At 42.3% G+C, this 19,412-nt stretch overlaps 1 protein-coding gene across 1 annotated transcript; it reads right to left on the bottom strand.

Annotated features, from left to right (window-relative positions):
• Window positions 1–7,311: 7,311 nt before the first annotated feature.
• got1l1 (glutamic-oxaloacetic transaminase 1 like 1) lies at window positions 7,312–16,695 on the bottom strand. Its single transcript, XM_039012942.1, has 8 exons — window positions 16,515–16,695; window positions 16,092–16,273; window positions 15,642–15,765; window positions 15,298–15,515; window positions 14,462–14,612; window positions 14,143–14,308; window positions 13,851–13,993; window positions 7,312–7,451 (listed from the first exon to the last, which is right to left on the bottom strand). Exons 1-8 carry the CDS (start codon window positions 16,693–16,695, stop codon window positions 7,312–7,314), a joined length of 1,305 nt encoding a protein of 434 aa, XP_038868870.1.
• Between the last annotated feature and the right edge of the window lie 2,717 nt (window positions 16,696–19,412).

Genomic DNA, 19,412 nt, shown 5'->3' with positions numbered 1-19,412 from the left:
TTCACCTTTCAGCAGGACAATAACCTAAAACACAAGGCCAAATATACACTGGATTTGCTTACCAAGATGCCATTGAATGTTCCTGAGTGGCCTAGTTACAGTTTTGACTTAAATCTGCTTGATTATCTATGGCAAGACCTGAACATGGGTGTCTAGCAATGATCAACTACCAACTTAAGAGTTTGAAGAATTTTCAACAGAATGATGTGCAAATATTGTACAATCCAGATGTGCAAAGCTCTTATAGACTTACCCAGAAAGACTCACAGCTGTAATCGCTGCCAAAGGTGATTCTAGGTATTGACTCAGGGGTGTGAATACTTATGTAAATTATATATTTCTGTATTTCATTTTTTATAAATTTGCAAACATTTCTATTTTTTTCCCCTTCACTGTCAGTTTGGGGTATTGTGTGTAGATGATGTGTATATTTAATACATTTTGAATTCAGGTTGTAAGACAACAAAATGTGGACTAAGTCAAAGGGTATGAATACTTTCTGAAGGCACTGTATGTTCAAAGGGAATCAAGGCTGGTAGTGCTCATTTGAGAACCGGGAACTGATAACATACTTCAAACAAATGACAAAGGGAAGATCCAGCATTGCCACTTCTAGCCTTATTGAAGAAGCTGTAGGCAAGGCTTTGGGATTGGAGGATGGGATGTGGGGCTTAGACCAGTGTTCCATATGTATTCTGGGTGCACTGCTGCTGATTGCTGCTTGTTCATTGACACTTTCATCTTTACCACTGCAACAACCACATCAAAGTTGTTCCCTGTCCACTCAGCACCCTGTCCCCACCAGCACCCCTGCCAGTAGAGTGCGAGCTTGTTTGGGGTTACTTCGCTCGGAAATGGATCTGATCTCATGGGTATACACACTTCAGTTCAAGCGCAATATGAAGTGTACCCTCAGTTGTGGTTCTGTGGATCATCATGGGTGTGAACACCAAGCCCTCAAATGTCTCACAAACAACCAATGTAAAAAACATATATATGTGATGCTTATGTGAACGTATGATATGTTGTGCTTATTACAGTTTCTACAGTTACAGTTGTTGTACTTAAATGACTTATATATTTTTTGTTAGCTCTGTGTGTACTGTCTTTCTCCAGACAAGACCCCAGAGGTCTCCCAGGGGAAGTTACCATATCTTGGATTATGTCCATCATCAAAGAAAGCTTGTAGATTCCTTTCATTTCTCTCACTCTCACTCATTTCTCTCACCTCACTCCAAATCTTTTCAAACACAGCATTCTAGTTTCTGATCCATATACTGGACTGAGAGAATCTAATACTCTCTAGAGGTCAATCACATCAAAAGAATATATCATAAGTTCAGTGCCCTCTGATTCTTTCAAAGAGACTGTGCAGAGCATACAGCTACAGAATGAAGAACAGAGAAGAAGAATTGGCAGCCCCATTTATCTTATTACATTTTGACAGGGTTCTGTTGCTCTATAGAGATCTGGAGATGAGATAAATAGATTAACTATGAATGACTTAACCACATGTTTTTACTAGACCACAAAATGTAAATTAAACTGTTATTGATATAGCCTAAACAGGGGTGAATCTACAGTATGTGGTAGGGAGGTAGTCTACTTTGCGTGTTTGTCCTCAGAGTATAGGGCCAGTAGTTTTGAAGAACTTTTTGAGGCACTGTTCCCCCAAAACTGCCCCAAAATGCCTGGCCCTAGTATGATGACTACTAGTTATTGGTCTCTGCATCATTGTCGATACTGAGCATTACCACTGCTGAGACCTGGGCTTGATGAAAGATCAATGGAACAATTTAACACAGTGGTTAGTGACCACAGGCTGTCACACTGCTCTGCGTGTATACTGAGTAGTAAGTGATCTAAGCAGACTTCCTGGTTAGCTGTCTTGCTGTGTTAATTAAGGGAAGTATTTTGATCTTGCTAAGTTCGATGAACAATCAGCTTGTCTACCTGAAAAGCCCTTGTTCCTTGAAGAGAGTGGTTAAGTCCCACCACTGCTGCTGAGATGGAGATGAGAGTTGGACAAGATGTCTGGTTTACTGAATTACTTGACTGGCATGGATAGAACCAGACGCATGTCTCTACATGACTCTCTGCCAGCCTGGCCAAATCTCAATGCTCAACCATTTTATTAAAATATGAACTTTGCCTGAACCCACTCACCCTGGTTCCCTCTCACTATCCATGAAATACAGTTCAGGGGTGCTGCAACAGATGAGAACAGATTACATTTTTTCCTGTATGTGTTTTGAGAGAGAGATGTGAAAATCAAAGGGCTGTTTGACAGATTGCTAATGGCCATGCATTATGGTACTGTAGATGTTGATTATGGTCATTGTTTACCCTAAGTGCAATGGGAAGAGTGGGCCGATCGTCCATTACGTACCCTCCAGTCATTTCCCCCCTCGGATGTTTTTGAGGTTACAGCACTGCATTTGGGCTCTGTCATTATGAATCTGGTGAAAGGGAATTTAATGCCAGACATGTTAACAGATTGTCTTTAATCTGCATGCGTTTCATTTTGGGTCGCCATGGTTTTCATTTTCTCACACTGGATTCAGTTTAACTTTTCTTATTGCATTATGAGCAAAGTATTAATCATTACATTTGAAACAGAAGAAGTTGTGAAAAAACTCAAGAGAAACAGCCTACATTGTAAGAGCTGTAACATTTGATTTTCATAACCCATGGCTGCCAGTTAACATCTGCTTACACATCAAATCAGTATTGTATAGACAATGTAGGCAATGTACAATGACCTAGATAGATACATATAAGGCTCTTTTAACTGATCTGCCTGTATGTGAGTATTGTCAGTGTCAGGAAGCATCAACAGGTATGACGATGTTCCTGCGTAGGTAATTTACTCAGTAAACCTTGTTTCTTGTAATTGGGAGCTGTGATCTGCTATGTACACAGTCTTTTGTCCTGGACATACAGTATATCTTGGTTTTATATACGTGGGTGATATTAATGGCAGCAGAGAGGTTGTCATGGCTGGAGAGCATCTTTGCGTGTTTCAGTAAAACATTGATGTGTGCTTGCCTGTGGCTTATCAGCTCCTATTGTTTTCCTCAGGTTGTTTTTCTCCTGTTGATTTAACATATGATAGATTGTGTTTTGCAAGTCCCCGTGTCTAGAGGCACAGACTGATTTTTCTGCAGGCACACAAATTACATGGCAAAGCATAGGACATTTTGAATAGACTGTCTTATCTGTGATGTTAGGGATTTTGTATTAATATTATGACATCAGCTGTCTTCACAGAAAACATTCAAATGTTTGATTATGGGTTATGCTCTGACATCTGTGATTGCATCTCTTATTCATACATTCATAATGTGGCTGTGTCACATTTATGATATGCTTATCCTTATAGAGGTGTAATGTATGCTTGATGAACATACTGTAGGGCCTTACAGCTAATGCAAATCATTACCCAGTTTTTTCTACCAACCCAAATTTATATACAAAATCCACACCAACTTGCCTGGGAAAATTGGCACTGTGTAGGACTGGGGGTTGGATTGATCTACTCTGGGCTGAAACTATGTGTTATGTGAGGTGTAGGTGTGTGCTTTGGTGGTTGTATATTTTGTCCTTTCCGCTCACATTGTCACACTGACATGTAAGGTTCAATATTAGGCAACAATAAAGCAAGGGCATTTTGTGAGGGGACGGGTTTAAAAAAAAGGGTCTCGACGAGCAGGTGTCCACATACTTTTGGTCATGTAGTGTATCTGCTGACATCTCTCTATTGGGAAAAGCCTTCAGTAACTTTTCACAAGACGGATCCTGTTGATTTAAGACTACATTATTAAGTCTCCATATACATTTTTATTCCCTCAGATATTTTATATTGAACTAGAAATGTTATGTCTGTAATATTGTTGTGCATTTGATGCGATTCAGGGATAAAAACATGAATGGATGTTATTTTATTTTCAAGAGCAGATGTCAGTGTTCCCATATCAAGTGCATTCTTAAATAACCCTCCCATGCCTAGGCTTTAGTACTAATCAATTTTGTATTGAGATTCCCCTGAAGGCACTAAAATCAGTCTGGATAGTACTGAAGGCTCCTCTCAGTAATGGATGTTGTGTTGCTCAGGGGCACAACAGTAGTTCCTTATGCACAGCTTGGAATTTCAATCTACATCCTCCAGATACCACCTTTGCATTTGGCAAACAACTGGACCACAACATTGCCTGTCTACTGAGTCTCACTTCACCGTAGATTGCAGATTATATATTCAGAATTATTCGGAATAATATAATTGTTTCTAAGATACAACATGGAAGTATTTTTGCCGGCGCTGCCGCTGCAGACGGCTATATCGGTTGGCTAATACAGGACTATTAAAGGCCCAGTGCACTACTTTTCTTAATGCAACCCCCTACTTCCCGCCGCTATGCTTACAAATACATTTAGTAGAAAGAAAACCCATCTATCTACCCTACCATAAAAAAACTGCAGAAAAACAACACAACAGCACATCGATCAGCAACATTTATTGTTGTCAGGGAATAAATACAGAACATTCTATGCCGGAGCAGAATTCTACTGTCTAAAAAGGTAGACTTGTCTGAACGGTTATCGATTGTCGCTATTGACCCGTTACTGTAGCGGCGTCCTATGTATGAAAAGGGTATAACTCTAAAACATGTTAGTGCATGCCATTCTTTTTTTGGCTGAAACAACTGGACTCCAATGGGGAATCAGAGTGTGAATGTACAACAACTGTAGTAGTGTATTCATGTGTATGACACTGAACATTTCATGTTTTAGATTTCGGAGGGCTGCTGTTCGGATTTTCTGGAAACCTGCTTTACCGTGGATAAAAATAAGGAGTTTCTGCACATGAGCAGGATTTTTTATGCGTAGCTGCTGCTCACTCTTCTGCCTACGTAGATACTGCTCAGTGCTACTTTCCCCTCCTTGATCGGCGATGAACGTCTTTGTTGTAAACTAAGCAGATTAAGCTCGATTTCATGTTATTTTTTCAGTTGGGGAGTTAGGCTACATGTAGCTATTTACATGTTGTACACAAAAGACATGATCAACATGTTCATACAAACTCGCAGATTGTTTTTTTGCCCAATGCAAAACTCAAGTGGGGAGTTACATGCAGCTATCTAGACAGTACATCAAACACAAGCAAAACAAAGACGCACAGTCTAATTAGCGATGTAATGTTATTGTTTTTGTCATCATTGCAAACAATGGCTAAGCAGGAGGTAGACAAGCAGTCACAGAGTAGTAGTGTTCTTTTTCAACAACTCTGGCTAGTGGCTACGATATGACAGCAACTACAAAGACTAGCTTACATCATCACACAAAACATAGATTGTTTTAGCTCCAATGCAATGTGTAGGGACTGCGTCCTGCTTGTGCAACTGCAATATCCGTTACAACAAACAGAGGTTGTAGCCTACATAATGGCCTTGAATGTTCGTTCAACTCGCCACAGGGTTTTTACTTCAGCTGTTCAGAAATACGAGACAAATACGAGACAGAGACATAGGCTACATCATCATGTTTCAGGAGAGGGTAAGTAAATAGAGAAACTGTGAAGGGAGATGGAGTATGAGCAGCAGCTGCGTAGAAAAAAAATGGTGAATAAAATAACACGGCGAACGTGATCCAGATCCGTAGTTTTGAGTAAGAGGTTTCCAGAAGGGCGGGGTGGGCATGGACGAAAACTTATTCGCAGCCATGCCTTTAGATTTAGGTAGTAAAAGTAACATAAGTCAAACAATCAATATTCAGGTAAACAACATGGATTTATTTCCTAATGACATGAGCACCATCTTATTATGAAAATTGGTATAGTACACTTCATCTTAAAAGTTTTAAGAAGGTTTTTAATTATTTGTCACTGCACATTTATTTGACCTTCTACCATGGAACTACCTGTATGCATTCAAAATAATATCTTTCAATGTGCCACAAACAATAGGCTACAGTATAAGATAAATTGGTCAATAAAGAACTAAAAAAGTTGACCTTAATAACTTCATGGTTACGTTATCACTACAGTTAAAATAACATGTTAAAAATTACAAAAGGGTGAAACTATCCAATTGGGCAGTGTCCTGTGAGTGTTCTGTGAGCACAAATAATAGTCATTGCAGTGAAGAGGATGAAGAATTCAAAGATTATTAAATGGCAGACTGATAGGCCTATTAGAATCCGACTGGGAACTTGGCTAGGACAATCCCTCTACTACCTCCATATTGTAAGTGTCACAATAGTTGTCTCTATTTAACATCTCATCCAAAAGATGGACCCTTGTCTTGACTACACAAGAACCCTTTTACCCAACTAGGGCATTAGGATCTACTTGGACCAGAGGAAAGAGTGCTCCTTACTGGACTACCACAACTATAGGTCTACAATATGTTCCAGCTATGTAGGTTGAAAATACCATATGCCATAATTCATATTCCCTAATCCCTACCTCTAATTTAACGCTTGGATGTTACACTCTACATTCTAAAGTCAATTGTTAATTTGTTTCAATAAATGATAACAGACATTTTCCTTATGCATCCAGCCCTAATTCGTTTGGTATTGTATGTGACATAAAGATGCTTCCTTCACATGATTTAGTCAAGCTGAATAAGGATTTTATGGAGGCTGTCACCAGGGGCCTCATTTATACTTGAACTTAGTCGTAAGATCATTTCCGACGGTGTGCTTACATTCGATTCATAAAAGATAATGAGTATAAAAAACCTTGCTTACACAAGTTCTAAGAAGCCCATTTTGTAACGTACGCACCTGTGATCTATAAATCTAAAATGAACTTAAAATTGACGGCACATGAACGTGCCTTACAATCAGTGATTTCCCCTTATAGAATGCTAGCACAAATGAGAGTTTAGTCAGGAATAGCCATGGACCAAAAGAGAAAAGCAAACTTTTTGAAAGACGAGATCACAGCGATGGTAGACGAGATTGAAGACAGGAAACACGTATTATTCGGTGGGTTGACAAACAAAGCCAAACAGGTAGCTTGGGAGTGTGTCGCCGCTGCAGTGAACGAGGTGGGGCAGCAAGACAGAACTGTGGCTGATGTGAAAAAGAAAGTGTCTGACCTTAAACTGCAAGGGGAAAAAAGAATAGCCCTACATAACCAGCAGGAAAGTCACCTACATCAAGTCTAGACTTTGCGTAGGGATAAGATAATTTCCACGTCAAAGTAAAGTTTTTATAAATAACTACTTATACGTGGTTTTCTGCGTAAGTCATACTTTTGATCAAAAGTCCGTTTTATAAATGAGGCCCCAGGTATTGTAATCGACATCAGAAGACAGAGGTCAATGCTAGGTGGATGGACTCAGCTACATAGTCTAGGTTACGGCTATTGATAGCACTCACATTCAGACAGCCATTGGGATGCAGGTAGATATGTCTTCTCTTTTCCAGGAATTCCACTTGTTGGACTAAAGGAGACAGGTGAATAGATCATAATCAAATATTAAGGACATTCAACATGGAACATAGCATTTACGTAAATGACTGGTACCTACGTGTACCAGAAACAGTATAGTGGACATGGACATATACGGTACAGTATAAAGTATATGCCATTTAGCAGAAGCTTTTACAAAGCACGACTCAGCTTGGCTATAAGGGGTAGAATTCAGTTCAAGAAAACTGTACACCATCATTGCTAAAGATATGAAGAATATATTTCAGAATTAAGTGGATGAAAGCCAACTAGAGATTAAAATTGTGAGATAAAATTGCTGACACCAAAGGCTAGCTAGATAATGCAAAGAAACAAAATCAACTGTCTTGATGCAATGCATAAATTGTCTACATTGTTTGTGGAAACAATTTTTTTTAAATGCTGATATACAGTGCCTTCGTAAAGTATTCAGACCCCTTGACTTTTCCACATTTTGTTACATTATAGCCTTATTCTAAAATGGATTAAATAAATAAAAATCCTCAGCAATCTAAACACAATGCCCCATAATGACAAAGCGAAAACGTTTTTATTTTACATTTTAGCAAATGTATTAAAATGATTTACATAAGTATTCAGACCCTTTGCTATGAGACTCGAAATTGAGTTCAGGTATATCCTTGAGATGTTTCTACAACTTGATTGGAGTGCACCTGTGCTAAATTCAATTGATTGGACATGATTTGGAAAGGCACACACCTGTCTATATAAGGTCCCACAGTTGACAGTGGATGTCAGAGCAAAAACCAAGCCATGGAATTGTCCGTAGAGCTCCGAGACAGGATTGTGTCGAGGCGCACATCTGGGGAAGGGTACGGAAAAAATGTCTGCAGCAGTAAAGATCCCCAAGAACACAGTGGCTTCCATCATACTAAAATGGAAGAAGTTTGGAACCACAAAGACTCTTCCTAGAGCTGGCCGCCCGGCCAAACTGAGCAATCGGTGCGAAGGGCCTTGGTCAGGGAGGTGACCAAAAACCTGATGGTCGCTCTAGAGTTCCTCTGTGGAGAACTTCCAGAACGACAACCATCTCTGCAGCACTCCACCAATCAGGCCTTTATGGTAAATTGGCCAGACGGAAGCCACTCCTCAGTAAAAGGCACGACAGCCAGCTTGGAGTTTGCCAAAAGGCATCTAAAGGACTCTCCGACCATGAGAAACAAGATTCTCTGGTCTGATGAAACCAAGACTGAACTCTTTGGCCTGAATAACAAGTGCCACGTCTGGAGGAAACCTGGCACCATCCCTACGGTGAAGCATGGTGGTGGCAGCATCATGCTGTGGGGGATGTTTTTCAGCGGCAGGGACTGGGAGACTAGTCAGGATCGAGGCAAAGTATAAAGGCACAAGGCGAGACCCAAATGCAGACACAGGAGGCAGATGGTTGGAGTTTAAGATGTTTAATAAATCCAAAGGGAATAGGCAAGAGAATGGTCGTGGACAGGCAAAAGGTCATAACCAGATCAGAGTCCAGGAGGTACAGAGTGGCAGGCAGGCTCAAGGTCAGGGCAGGCAGAATGGTCAGGCAGGCGGGTACAGAGCCCAGAAACAGGCAAGGGTCAAAACCGGGAGGACTAGAAAAAGGAGAAAAGGGAAAGCAGGAAAACGGGAAAAAACGCTGGTAGGCTTGGACATACAAGACGAACTGGCACAGAGAGACAGGAAACACAGGGATAAATACACTGGGGTAAACAAGTGACACCTGGAGGGGGTGGAGACAATAACAAGGACAGGTGAAACAGATCAGGGTGTGACAGAAAGATGAACGGAGCAAAGTACAGAGAGTATCATGGCGCCGGAGAAGATAACTGACGTTTTACGTGCTCCTAACCAACTGTGTTTTTTGTTTGTTTATTTGTGTTGTTTGTAACTTCTTTTTTTTCTTATTCTGTACATAATGTTGCTGCTACCGTCTCTTATGACCGAAAATAACTTCTGGACATCAGAACAGCGATTACTCACCACGAACTGGCAGAAGTTTTTTTTCCTTTAATGAGTCTGACGAGCCCGACTTGAAGGACATACTGCTTTCCCGGGAACAGGCCCAAATCTCCGTCATTTGCGTGAAGAGAAGACAGAGAAAATGAGGACGGAGGTCGGGCTGCCTTCTGAGAATTGGTAGGCGATCGAATAAACCCCCACTGCCTTCCGTTCCACTAACTAACATGCAATCATTGGAAAATAAAATCGACGACCTACGAGGAAGATTAAACTACCAACGGGACATTAAAACTGTAATATCTTATGCTTCATGGAGTCGTGGCTGAACGACGACATTATCAACATACAGCTGGCTAGTTATATGCTGTATCGGCAGGATAGAACAGCTGCGTCTGGTGAGACAAGGGGTGGCGGACTATGTATATTTGTAGACAACAGCTGGTGTATGATATCTAAGGAAGTCTCAAGGTTTTGCTCGCCTGAGGTAGAGTATCTCATGATAAGCTGTAGACCACACTATCTACTAAGAGAGTTTTTCATCTGTATTTTTCGTAGCTGTCTACATACCACCACAGACCGATGCTGGCACTAAGACCGCACTCAATGAGCTGTATTCCGCCATAAGCAAACAGGAAAACGCTCATCCAGAGATGACGCTCCTAGTGGCCGGGGACTTTAATGCAGGAAAACTTAAATCCGTTTTACCAAATTTCCATCAGCATGTTAAATGTGCAACCAGAGGGGAAATACTCTAGACCACCTTTACTCCACACACAGAAACGCGTACAAAGCCCTCCCTCGCCCTTCATTTGGCAAATCTGTCCAAAATTATATCCCCCCAATTCCTGCTTACAAGCAAAAAATAAAGCAGGAAGCACCAGTGACTCGGTCAATAAAAAAGTGGTCAGATAAAGCAGATGCTAAGCTACAGGACTGTTTTGCTAGCACAGACTGGAATATGTTCCGGGATTCTTCCGATGGCATTGAGGAGTATACCACATCAGTCATTGGCATCATCAATAAGTGCATCGATGACGTCGTCCCCACAGTGACCGTACGTACATACCCCAACCAGAAGCCATGGATTACAAGCAACATCCGCACTGAGCTAAAGGCTAGAGCTGCCGCTTCAAGGAGCGGGACTCTAACCCGGAAGCTTATAAGAAATCCCGCTATGCCCTCCGACGAACCATCAAACAGGCAAAGCATCAATACAGGACTAAGATTGAATCATACTACACCGGCTCCGACGCTCGTCGGATGTGACAGGGCTTGCAAACCATTACAGACTACAGAGGGAACCACAGCCGAGAGCAGCCCAGTGACACAAGCCTACCAGATGAGCTAAACTACTTCTATGCTCGCTTCGAGGCAAATAACACTGAAACATGCATGAGAGCACCAGCTGTTCCGGACGACTGTGTGATCAGGCTCTCCGCAGACAATGCTAGTAAGACCTTTAACCAGGTCAACATTCACAAGGCCGCAAGGCCAGATGGATTACCAGGACTTGTACTCTGAGCATGCGCTGACCAACTGGCAAGTGTCTTCACTTACATTTTCAACCTCTCCCTGTCTGAGTCTGTAATACCAACATGTTTTAAGCAGACCACCATAGTCCCAGTGCCCAAGAACACTAAGGTAACTTGCCTAAATGACTACCAACTCGTAGCACTCACGTCTGTAGCCATGAAGTGCTTTGAAAGGCTGGTCATGGCTCACATCAACACCATTATCCCAGAAACCCTAGACCCACTCCAACTTGCAAACCGCCCTAACAGATCCACAGATGATGCAATCTCTATTGTACTCCACACTGCCCTTTCCCACCTGGACAAAAGGAACACCTATGTGGGAATGCTATTCATTAACTACAGCTCAGCGTTCAACACCATAGTGCCCTCAAAGCTCATCAATAAGCTAAGGACCCTGGGACTAAACACCTCCCTCTGCAACTGGATCCTGGACTTCATGACGGGTTGCCCCCACGTGGTAAGGGTAGGTAACAACACATCCACCACGCTGATACTCAGCACAGGGGCCCCTCAAGAGTGCGTGCTCAGTCCCCTCCTGTACTCCCTGTTCACTCATGACTGCACGGCCAGGCACGACTCCAACACCATCATTAAGTTTGCCGATGACACAACAGTTGTAGGCCTAATCACCGACAACAACGAGACAGCCTATAGGGAGGAGGTCAGAGACCTGGCCGTGTGGTTCAAGGACAACAACCTCTCCCTTAATGTGATCAAGACAAAGGAGATGATTGTGGACTACAGGAAAAGGATAACCAAGCACGCCCCCATTCTCATCGACGGGACTGTAGTGGAGCAGGTTGAGATCTTCAAGTTCCTTGGTGTGCCACATCACCAACAAACTAACATGGTCCAAGCACACCAAGACTGTTGCGAAGAGGGCATGAAGGTCTACACCTGTTGTATTCGGTATGTGACTAATAAAAGTTGATTTGATTTGATTTGAGAGATCTTTGATGAAAACCTGCTCTAGAGCGCTCAGGACCTCATACTGGGGCGAAGGTTCACCTTCCAACTGGACAACGACCCTAAGCACACAGCCAAGACAACGCAAGAGTGGCTTCGGGACAAGTTTCTGAATGTTCTTGAGTGGCCCAGCAAGAGCCCAGACTTGAACCCGATTGAACATTTCTGGAGAGACCTGAAAATAGCTGTGCAGCAACGCTCCCCATCCAGCCTGACAGAGCTTGAGGGGATATGCAGAGAATGGGAGAAACTCCCCAAATACAGGTGTGCCAAGCTTGCAGAGTCATACCCAAGAAGACTCTATGCTGTAATTGATGCAAAAGGTGCTTCAACAAAGTACTGAGTAAAGGGTCTGAATACTTATGTAAATGTGATATTTCATAAAAACCTGATATTTTATTGGGTATTGAGTGTAGATTGATGAGGGGGGAAAACTATTTAATCAATTTTAGAATAAGGCTGTAAAGTAACAAAATATGGAAAAAGTCAAGGGGTCTGAATACTTTCCGAAGGTACTGTAGGACTTGATTCAATCCGTATCCCTGAAGTACAACGCTATAGCTCCGCGTTCGCGGAGACTACATTTACAGGAAACGCTGTATATGCCGGCTCAATGGAAATTACCTTTACATTTTAAGCGTGCTATAGCGCTGAACTTCGGTGATACTGATTTAATCGAGCCCATAGACAGGTACAGTGCTCTACCACTGTTTGAATTGGTTGAAAGATGACAAATCTTGAACTTAACTTAAGCCCCATTTCCATTGGCACTTTAAAGTCAACCCAGGTTGGGCTGGCCTTAAGTGGGTTAGCTCAAATTGCGTTTCCACTGCCTCCAGAAATGAGAAATTATGTAATGTTGTTAGGTAGCCAATATGTGACTGCAGCTGGCTTCGCTAATGTTGCTAGAGAGTGTGCAAAGCTGTCATTAAGGCAAAGGGTGGCTACTTTGAAGAATCGCAAATATGAAAACTTGTTTGCTTACTACATGATTCCATATGTGTTATTTCATAATTTTGATGTCTTCACTATTATTCTACAATGTAGAACATTTTAAAAATAACGTAAAACCCTGGAATGAGTAGGTGTGTCCAAACTTTTGACTGGTACTGTACATTAATAAGCTACTTGATGGCCAACAGAGGCAAATGTATCATCAGTTTCATTGAGGATTTTCCCCCATAAAAAGAACCAAGTGAAGGAGTTCCATAACTTCCATTTCAAATTTCCACTCGGGCAGCCCCCAAGAACCAAGAACTGAGTATGCATAAAACACTTTGCTTGATAATGTTTTCTTTAAGCAAAGTCAACGTTAGAATGCAGTTTAAACCACCTCCGAGCAAATGTATGTAATGCGCTCTAATGCACCCAAAGTCGTTTTCCAGTGCTTTGTCCCCATTATTTCTTGATGTGCATCAGCTCTAGCTTATTAATATGTTTTACAGAAAAATGGTTGGAAGTAGGTGTCTCCATAATGATAATCTAAATAGCCTACCTTCAACTAAAAAGTTGTCATAATGTGTGCGTGCTGCTCCCTCTCCTCTTGCTCACTCAACACACACACACTCACTCAGCAACAGCCTGCATCAATGCCTGACAGTCAGCAGCAGGTCACAGTGAAATATATATATTTTTTAAGAGAAATTACATGGTGGCCGCAGTGCAATTTAGGAATAGCTCAAAAACCCGCAAACCGCGACCAATGCATTTTCACCCGCGACATAATTTTCAAAGCCCAATAGCAAAAAAAACGGGAACATGGAAACACTGTGTCAGCATCCAGCAGTGATCAGCTTGGTGGTTGCATAGTAACGGCATCACCAGCCCAAATTCTAATCGAGCTGGCACCAGTTGTGAAACTGACTAAGCTCGAATTTCGCCCTAATTTTAAGTGCCAGTGGAAACAGGGCTTAATATGGTTTGCTCACCATTCAGCCCAGTGCAACAGTACAGTCCACCTTGCTGGATCAGGTGATCCCAGCTGCCAGGACATCCAAGAAGCCTTAGCTTCTCTCTTAACCTCTCTCTGACCAGTATGCCCCTCTCCACCATACTCTTCACTCCTTCCTGCCTGGGACAAGGATTTACACAGAGGTCTATTTAACTTATCATGAAGCACTAGTTCCACGTACTCTAACCAGACTTTGTATTATCCTATTTTATACTAGAGAAGCCTTGCAGACAATGCTATTGAAGCATAGACTAGCCATAATGACTTACCACTCCACATGGTGGGCAGGGTTACTGAGCACCGTGGCAACCACACGAGCTCCTCCAACAGATGGCCGGGACCACAAAGCCCTGACCTGCTTCTCGGCCTGGGACTGAACAGCTAGCAGTGTGGAGCTCTGCTTTAGGACACATAAGAGGTGTCCAACGCGCTCGCCTGCAGTAAGGACAATATAAGAAAATGCATTTCCGTAAGGAGATTTACTGTCAATCTATGTCCTGGGGATCTTACAATCGTCACATTCGATGAAAGTAAGAGACGTCAGTTGATAATACACTAAGAGACAAGTGAACCCTTGAAATGGCTCACCGTAAAGCCCAAAGCTGTGGGAGAAGGACTGGGCACACAGAAGCTCCATCCCCAGAGAGGCACACAGACGCACTGGCCAGGCATCTTGTTCAAAATCCCCATGGCATAGGCCCTGTGCAGGCAGCAGGAAGAAAGGGAAAAACCTACACCTCTGGGAGTGTAGAAGAAAGATGCAGAGAGAAGAATAGAGAGAGAGAGCATGAGGAGACTGAAGAGGACTACTATAACAAGTGTTTCTACTGTAGAAATGCTACTCCCTGGGATAGACTGATGCCAGGACCTCCAAAGAAGAAAAAAAAACATTGATAACATTGTGGCCTCCCGGGTGGCGCAGTGGTCTAGGGCACTGCATCGCAGTGCTAGCTGCGCCACCAGAGTCTCTGGGTTCGCGCCCAGGCTGGGCTGGGTTCGCGCCCAGGCTCTGTCGCAGCCAGCCGCAACCGGGAGGTCCGTGGGGCGACGCACAATTGGCATAGCGTTGTCCGGGTTAGGGAGGGTTTGGCCGGTAGGGATATCCTTGTCTCAGTATGTAAAAATGTAATTAAAAAAAATGTAATAAAATGTATGCACTCTACTGTAAGTCGCTCTGGATAAGAGCGTCTGCTAAATGACTAAAATGTAAATATAAATGACTTTGCTGATAACTTCTTTATTGAGGAAAACATTTACTTACTACAACTGTAATATGTGGTTGTCTCACCTAGCTATCTTAAGATGAATACATGAACTGTAAGTCACTCTGGATAAGAGTGTCCGCTAAATTACTAAAATGTCAAATGTATAATATCTGTTACATTACTAAAGACTGTAAAAACAGTTGGGTTATGGAGCAGTACCACCATAAGCTGTGTGAGGAGTCTCCAGTGCTTCTGGGAGAGATCTGAACCAGTAGGGCAGTGAGCAGAAGCAGACAGAACAATGACACTCTGCTCTGGAGCCATCTCCAGATCCTCCATCATTTTTTGCACACACACACCCCTCTGCTCTGTATCCCAATACCGATACCGACGGACATCCTGGATCCCTGCTGCCTCAAAGATACCAGCCAAGGAATCTGCAGAAAGGAACATGATCACTAGAGCTTCAGCACCAATATCATCAGCAATACCAATACTATATTGCTCTACCCTTGTGATTGTGCTTTTAACTATGTGCATGCTCTCCTCCCCCCGCTACTTACCATCACAGGGGGAGGAGAGATAGACTGGCCCACACCAGACACCTCTCACATTGTACCAGTGCTTCAAGAGCTCAGCCCCCAGACGAACAGCCCCAGTACAGCCCACAGTCTGCACACCCAACACCTATAGAATAATGAGCACAGGGGAGGGGAGTCAAATCTAAATACTCACAGCCATAATGTATTATCCAATGCCACTTACAAGCTGATGTTGATTGATTACATAAAAAGTAATGTGTGGATATTACATAGGTTATGCTGCCGTTAAGGCCTATCTTTGTGTCCAGATGGCTGTTCTTGACTGATGTCTTGGTGCAGTGCTTGCTTAAAGACAGTTTCATAACCGTGAGCTATAAATTAGCAAGCCACCCACTGTATAAGAAAACTGTGAGGATCACAAATGAGGTCAAGTTGATCCATGGAACATACACAGTAGGTATCAAAAATTACCCTGTTCTCCACGATGGCATGGCAGTCCCTGCCCAAAACCAATTCTGTTGCTCTCCTGGTGAATTCTGGAAGGCCAACGGATGATGGATACTCTGGACAGAGAGTGGGGTCTGTGCAGATCTGTTGCATTATTTTCCCAATGAGCGGGCTCACAGAGGTCTGACCTTCCTCGTTGAGATACTCTGAGGTCCCAAAAAATAGTTATGACAATAAATATTTGAATGCTTAGGTTAGAATAAGCTGTAATATATTACCCTAAAATAGTAACTTCACATGGAAGCTTAACTAAATAATTATAAAATATATATTATTTGATCAATAGTGATATTCTGCCATTTAGTCTAGTTGAAAAAGTCAGTCAGTGACAACAAACGCTAATGAGATGCATAGAAGTCAGCCAGCTGAATACATGAGCTAACTCACCTCTTCCCGCCAAGTACACTTTGCTGAGATGAGTGTCTTTCTTGAAGTCAGCCAATAGCTTGGTTTCAGGATTCGGTGCGGCAGTTGGAGTGTCGACGAATATGGAGAAAATAGTTATTCCCCGGGCTTTAACATTTTCAGTGGAACCCACTCCACCATCACTATTACATGTTTGTCTCATCTTTTTAGTTTCATCACCCAGTTCTGTCAGCACTCAGCAAGCCCCTAAGCCTTTGTTTATGGTTGTTGCTTAGCTACACAACATTCAAATTAAATACCGTATCTTGGCAACGTCTGTGATAGATGGCTTCTACCGTTCTCTTATAAATATAAACGGTTTTCACTAGTTACCACAGCCATAAAGTCAACATTGGATATCGTAAAAAATGTATTATAAAAAAAATGTTGCTTGTTGGTCTTAATTTAAGATTAGGGTTAGGCTTAAGTTTAGCAATATGGTTAGGGTTAAGTTTAACATCTCATTTTAAGAAGATAAATTACAGAAATAGGCCGAGTTTAGGATTTAGTGGTTGTGGTAACTAGGGACGACCCTTATAAATTGACAGGTTTGAGATGTCGTTCTCATTGACCTCTGTGCTGAGTAGCCTTCGCATCGACACTGAGCTGCAATTTTCGAGCTGCAATTAGCGATTTTCCAGGAAGTGTTCAAGAACAGGTAAAGTTGTGGCGTTTGCTTTCCTTTAATGAAAGTATGTCCTTTTCACTTTTTGGCAATATAATACAGTAAAAATGTAGGCCTATGGAAACAAAAAATTGCTTTTTTAAACATGGCTCCCTGCTCCTGTTCCTCAAAACCAACTGTAGAAACCCACAGAAGAGAGGATTGAAAAATATGAATTAGGTTACCCCTGTCAACAAGCTATACACTCTTTTATGTGGTTTTAAATGTAAATGCTGCTTTTAAAATTAACATTTTTACTCCATGTTCTAAGTACTCCATGCTCCTGATTGAACATTTGAACCATTCAAACCAAATTGGCCCTTTGTAAAGTAAGGCACAATTAAGCATTATACTCAAGGCCCTTTACTCAAAGCCCCCAGAGTCAGACTGCATTGATGATGCCGACACAGCAGTTTTCCTATTGAATCCCAGTATAGTAGCAAGTGTAGACACGTGGTTGCTGACTGAAGCACCTTTTTAAGATAATTTGCAAGTTAGAGGGTCAAGACTTTTCAGAACTTTGCAGCTAGAAATGTAACATATAGAGCTACTGTCTCATCTCACGTTTACATTCAATGCATTGTATTTTGCATTCAACAAGTGTGAACTTGGTGCACATCATTACAGAGCAAATAAAAGCTCACATGTGTGGTCACAACATTTGAGGCAGATTGTTCAGACTCAGCTGTACACTAGGTGGCACTGCATGTTTAAGTAAATAATTTTTGCTCCATTTGCAGTAGGTATACTTGAGCCCCTGATTCTTGTTGGAACCCTTCTTCACGGAATACAACATGTTGGTACCCTTTTGATCTTGGGCAGTGTGAATGCTGAAACTCATGTTTGTTCTCTCTTAACATTTGACCTAATTTAATCTCCTTTTGATGCCAATAGATTCACAAGATCCAATAGATTCACAAGAACCTCATCAATCATCTAGTATGCATGAATCACTGTTGTAGTTATGAGATGAATACTCATCCTGACCTACTGTATGACTGCACTTCACTGTGTGAATACATTCTTGTGTATTATGCAAGCCAATCGCTGGAGAGAAGCTGCCTGACCTTCAGATGTATCAGATAGGCATCTCTCTCTGTACAGTATGGCCGTGTCCGACATCTGGCTGGGCTACTACGCATCAGTCCCTCCCAGCTGCAGTCAGAGCAGGAGATGTTCACCCCTCCGCGTCCAGACTGCAAATTAATCACGCATGCGGGAAGCCGCCGCTGGCTAATCCCGCCCTGGCTTACATTCAGGGCGGGATGTAAATGTAAAATGTTCTTTGTCTAAAATAAATCACAGCACAAAAATAAATCACTGCATTTGACTCACACAGCCTCAGTCACTTACTCACCTTGTCCACTGTGTGTGTGCCTCTCTGTCACATAAGCTAAACATCTAGCCGACTAGCTCATCTTGTCTCAGTCTAAACTGTACACTCAAAAATAAAGAAAGGAGTGGGAATCAAACACTGAATTCAAAGGCTGGTTGAAGCCGTTTATTGGAGATACACGGGCATACTGCCTGTATTGTAAGGCTGATTTCTATGCCAAACTTAGTGATGTAAAAAAACACATGACAACTCAAAAACATACTCAAAAGGCAAAGCCTTATAACAATTCCACCCAAAACAAGCTGCCATTTATGGTTAAAAAAAATTACTGTGCAAAAAAGGCTGAGGCCAGCCACCATGGCATTAGCTTTCGCTGAACACTGTTCCATGCTGGCATGTGATCACATTGGAGAAGCATGTAGAGCTGCGTTCTCAGATTCCACTGCTGCTACTCACTTCAAAATGCACAGGACAAAGTGCACAGAAATGATTAATGGTGTTCTAGCACCATACTTTCTGAAAAAGTTGGTTGCAGATGTGGGTGACCAGAGTTTCAAACTCCTCCTCAATGAGTCCACGAATGTAAGTGTTTCTAAGTACCTGGGGGTTGTGATAAGGTACTTTAGTGACACCAAGCTGACAATTGTATCAACATTTCTGGGGCTTGTTGAGTTGGAGGGAGGAGATGCTAAATCTATAGCCCGTGCTGTTGTGGCTTTCCTCGAGAAGTGTTGTCTTAAAGAGAAACTCCTGGGGATAGGGACTGACAATGCCTCTTATGACGGGGATTAACAATGGGGTCCATAAAGTGCTGAAGGAGGAGTATGGCCTCAAATATCTGGTTCTTATTCGCTGTGTGTGCCACTCGCTGCAGCTTGCT

Source organism: Salvelinus namaycush, chromosome 18 (assembly GCF_016432855.1).
Source record: "Salvelinus namaycush isolate Seneca chromosome 18, SaNama_1.0, whole genome shotgun sequence".
Lineage (NCBI taxonomy): Eukaryota > Metazoa > Chordata > Actinopteri > Salmoniformes > Salmonidae > Salvelinus > Salvelinus namaycush.
This window is presented reverse-complemented; position numbering and strand designations above follow the sequence as displayed.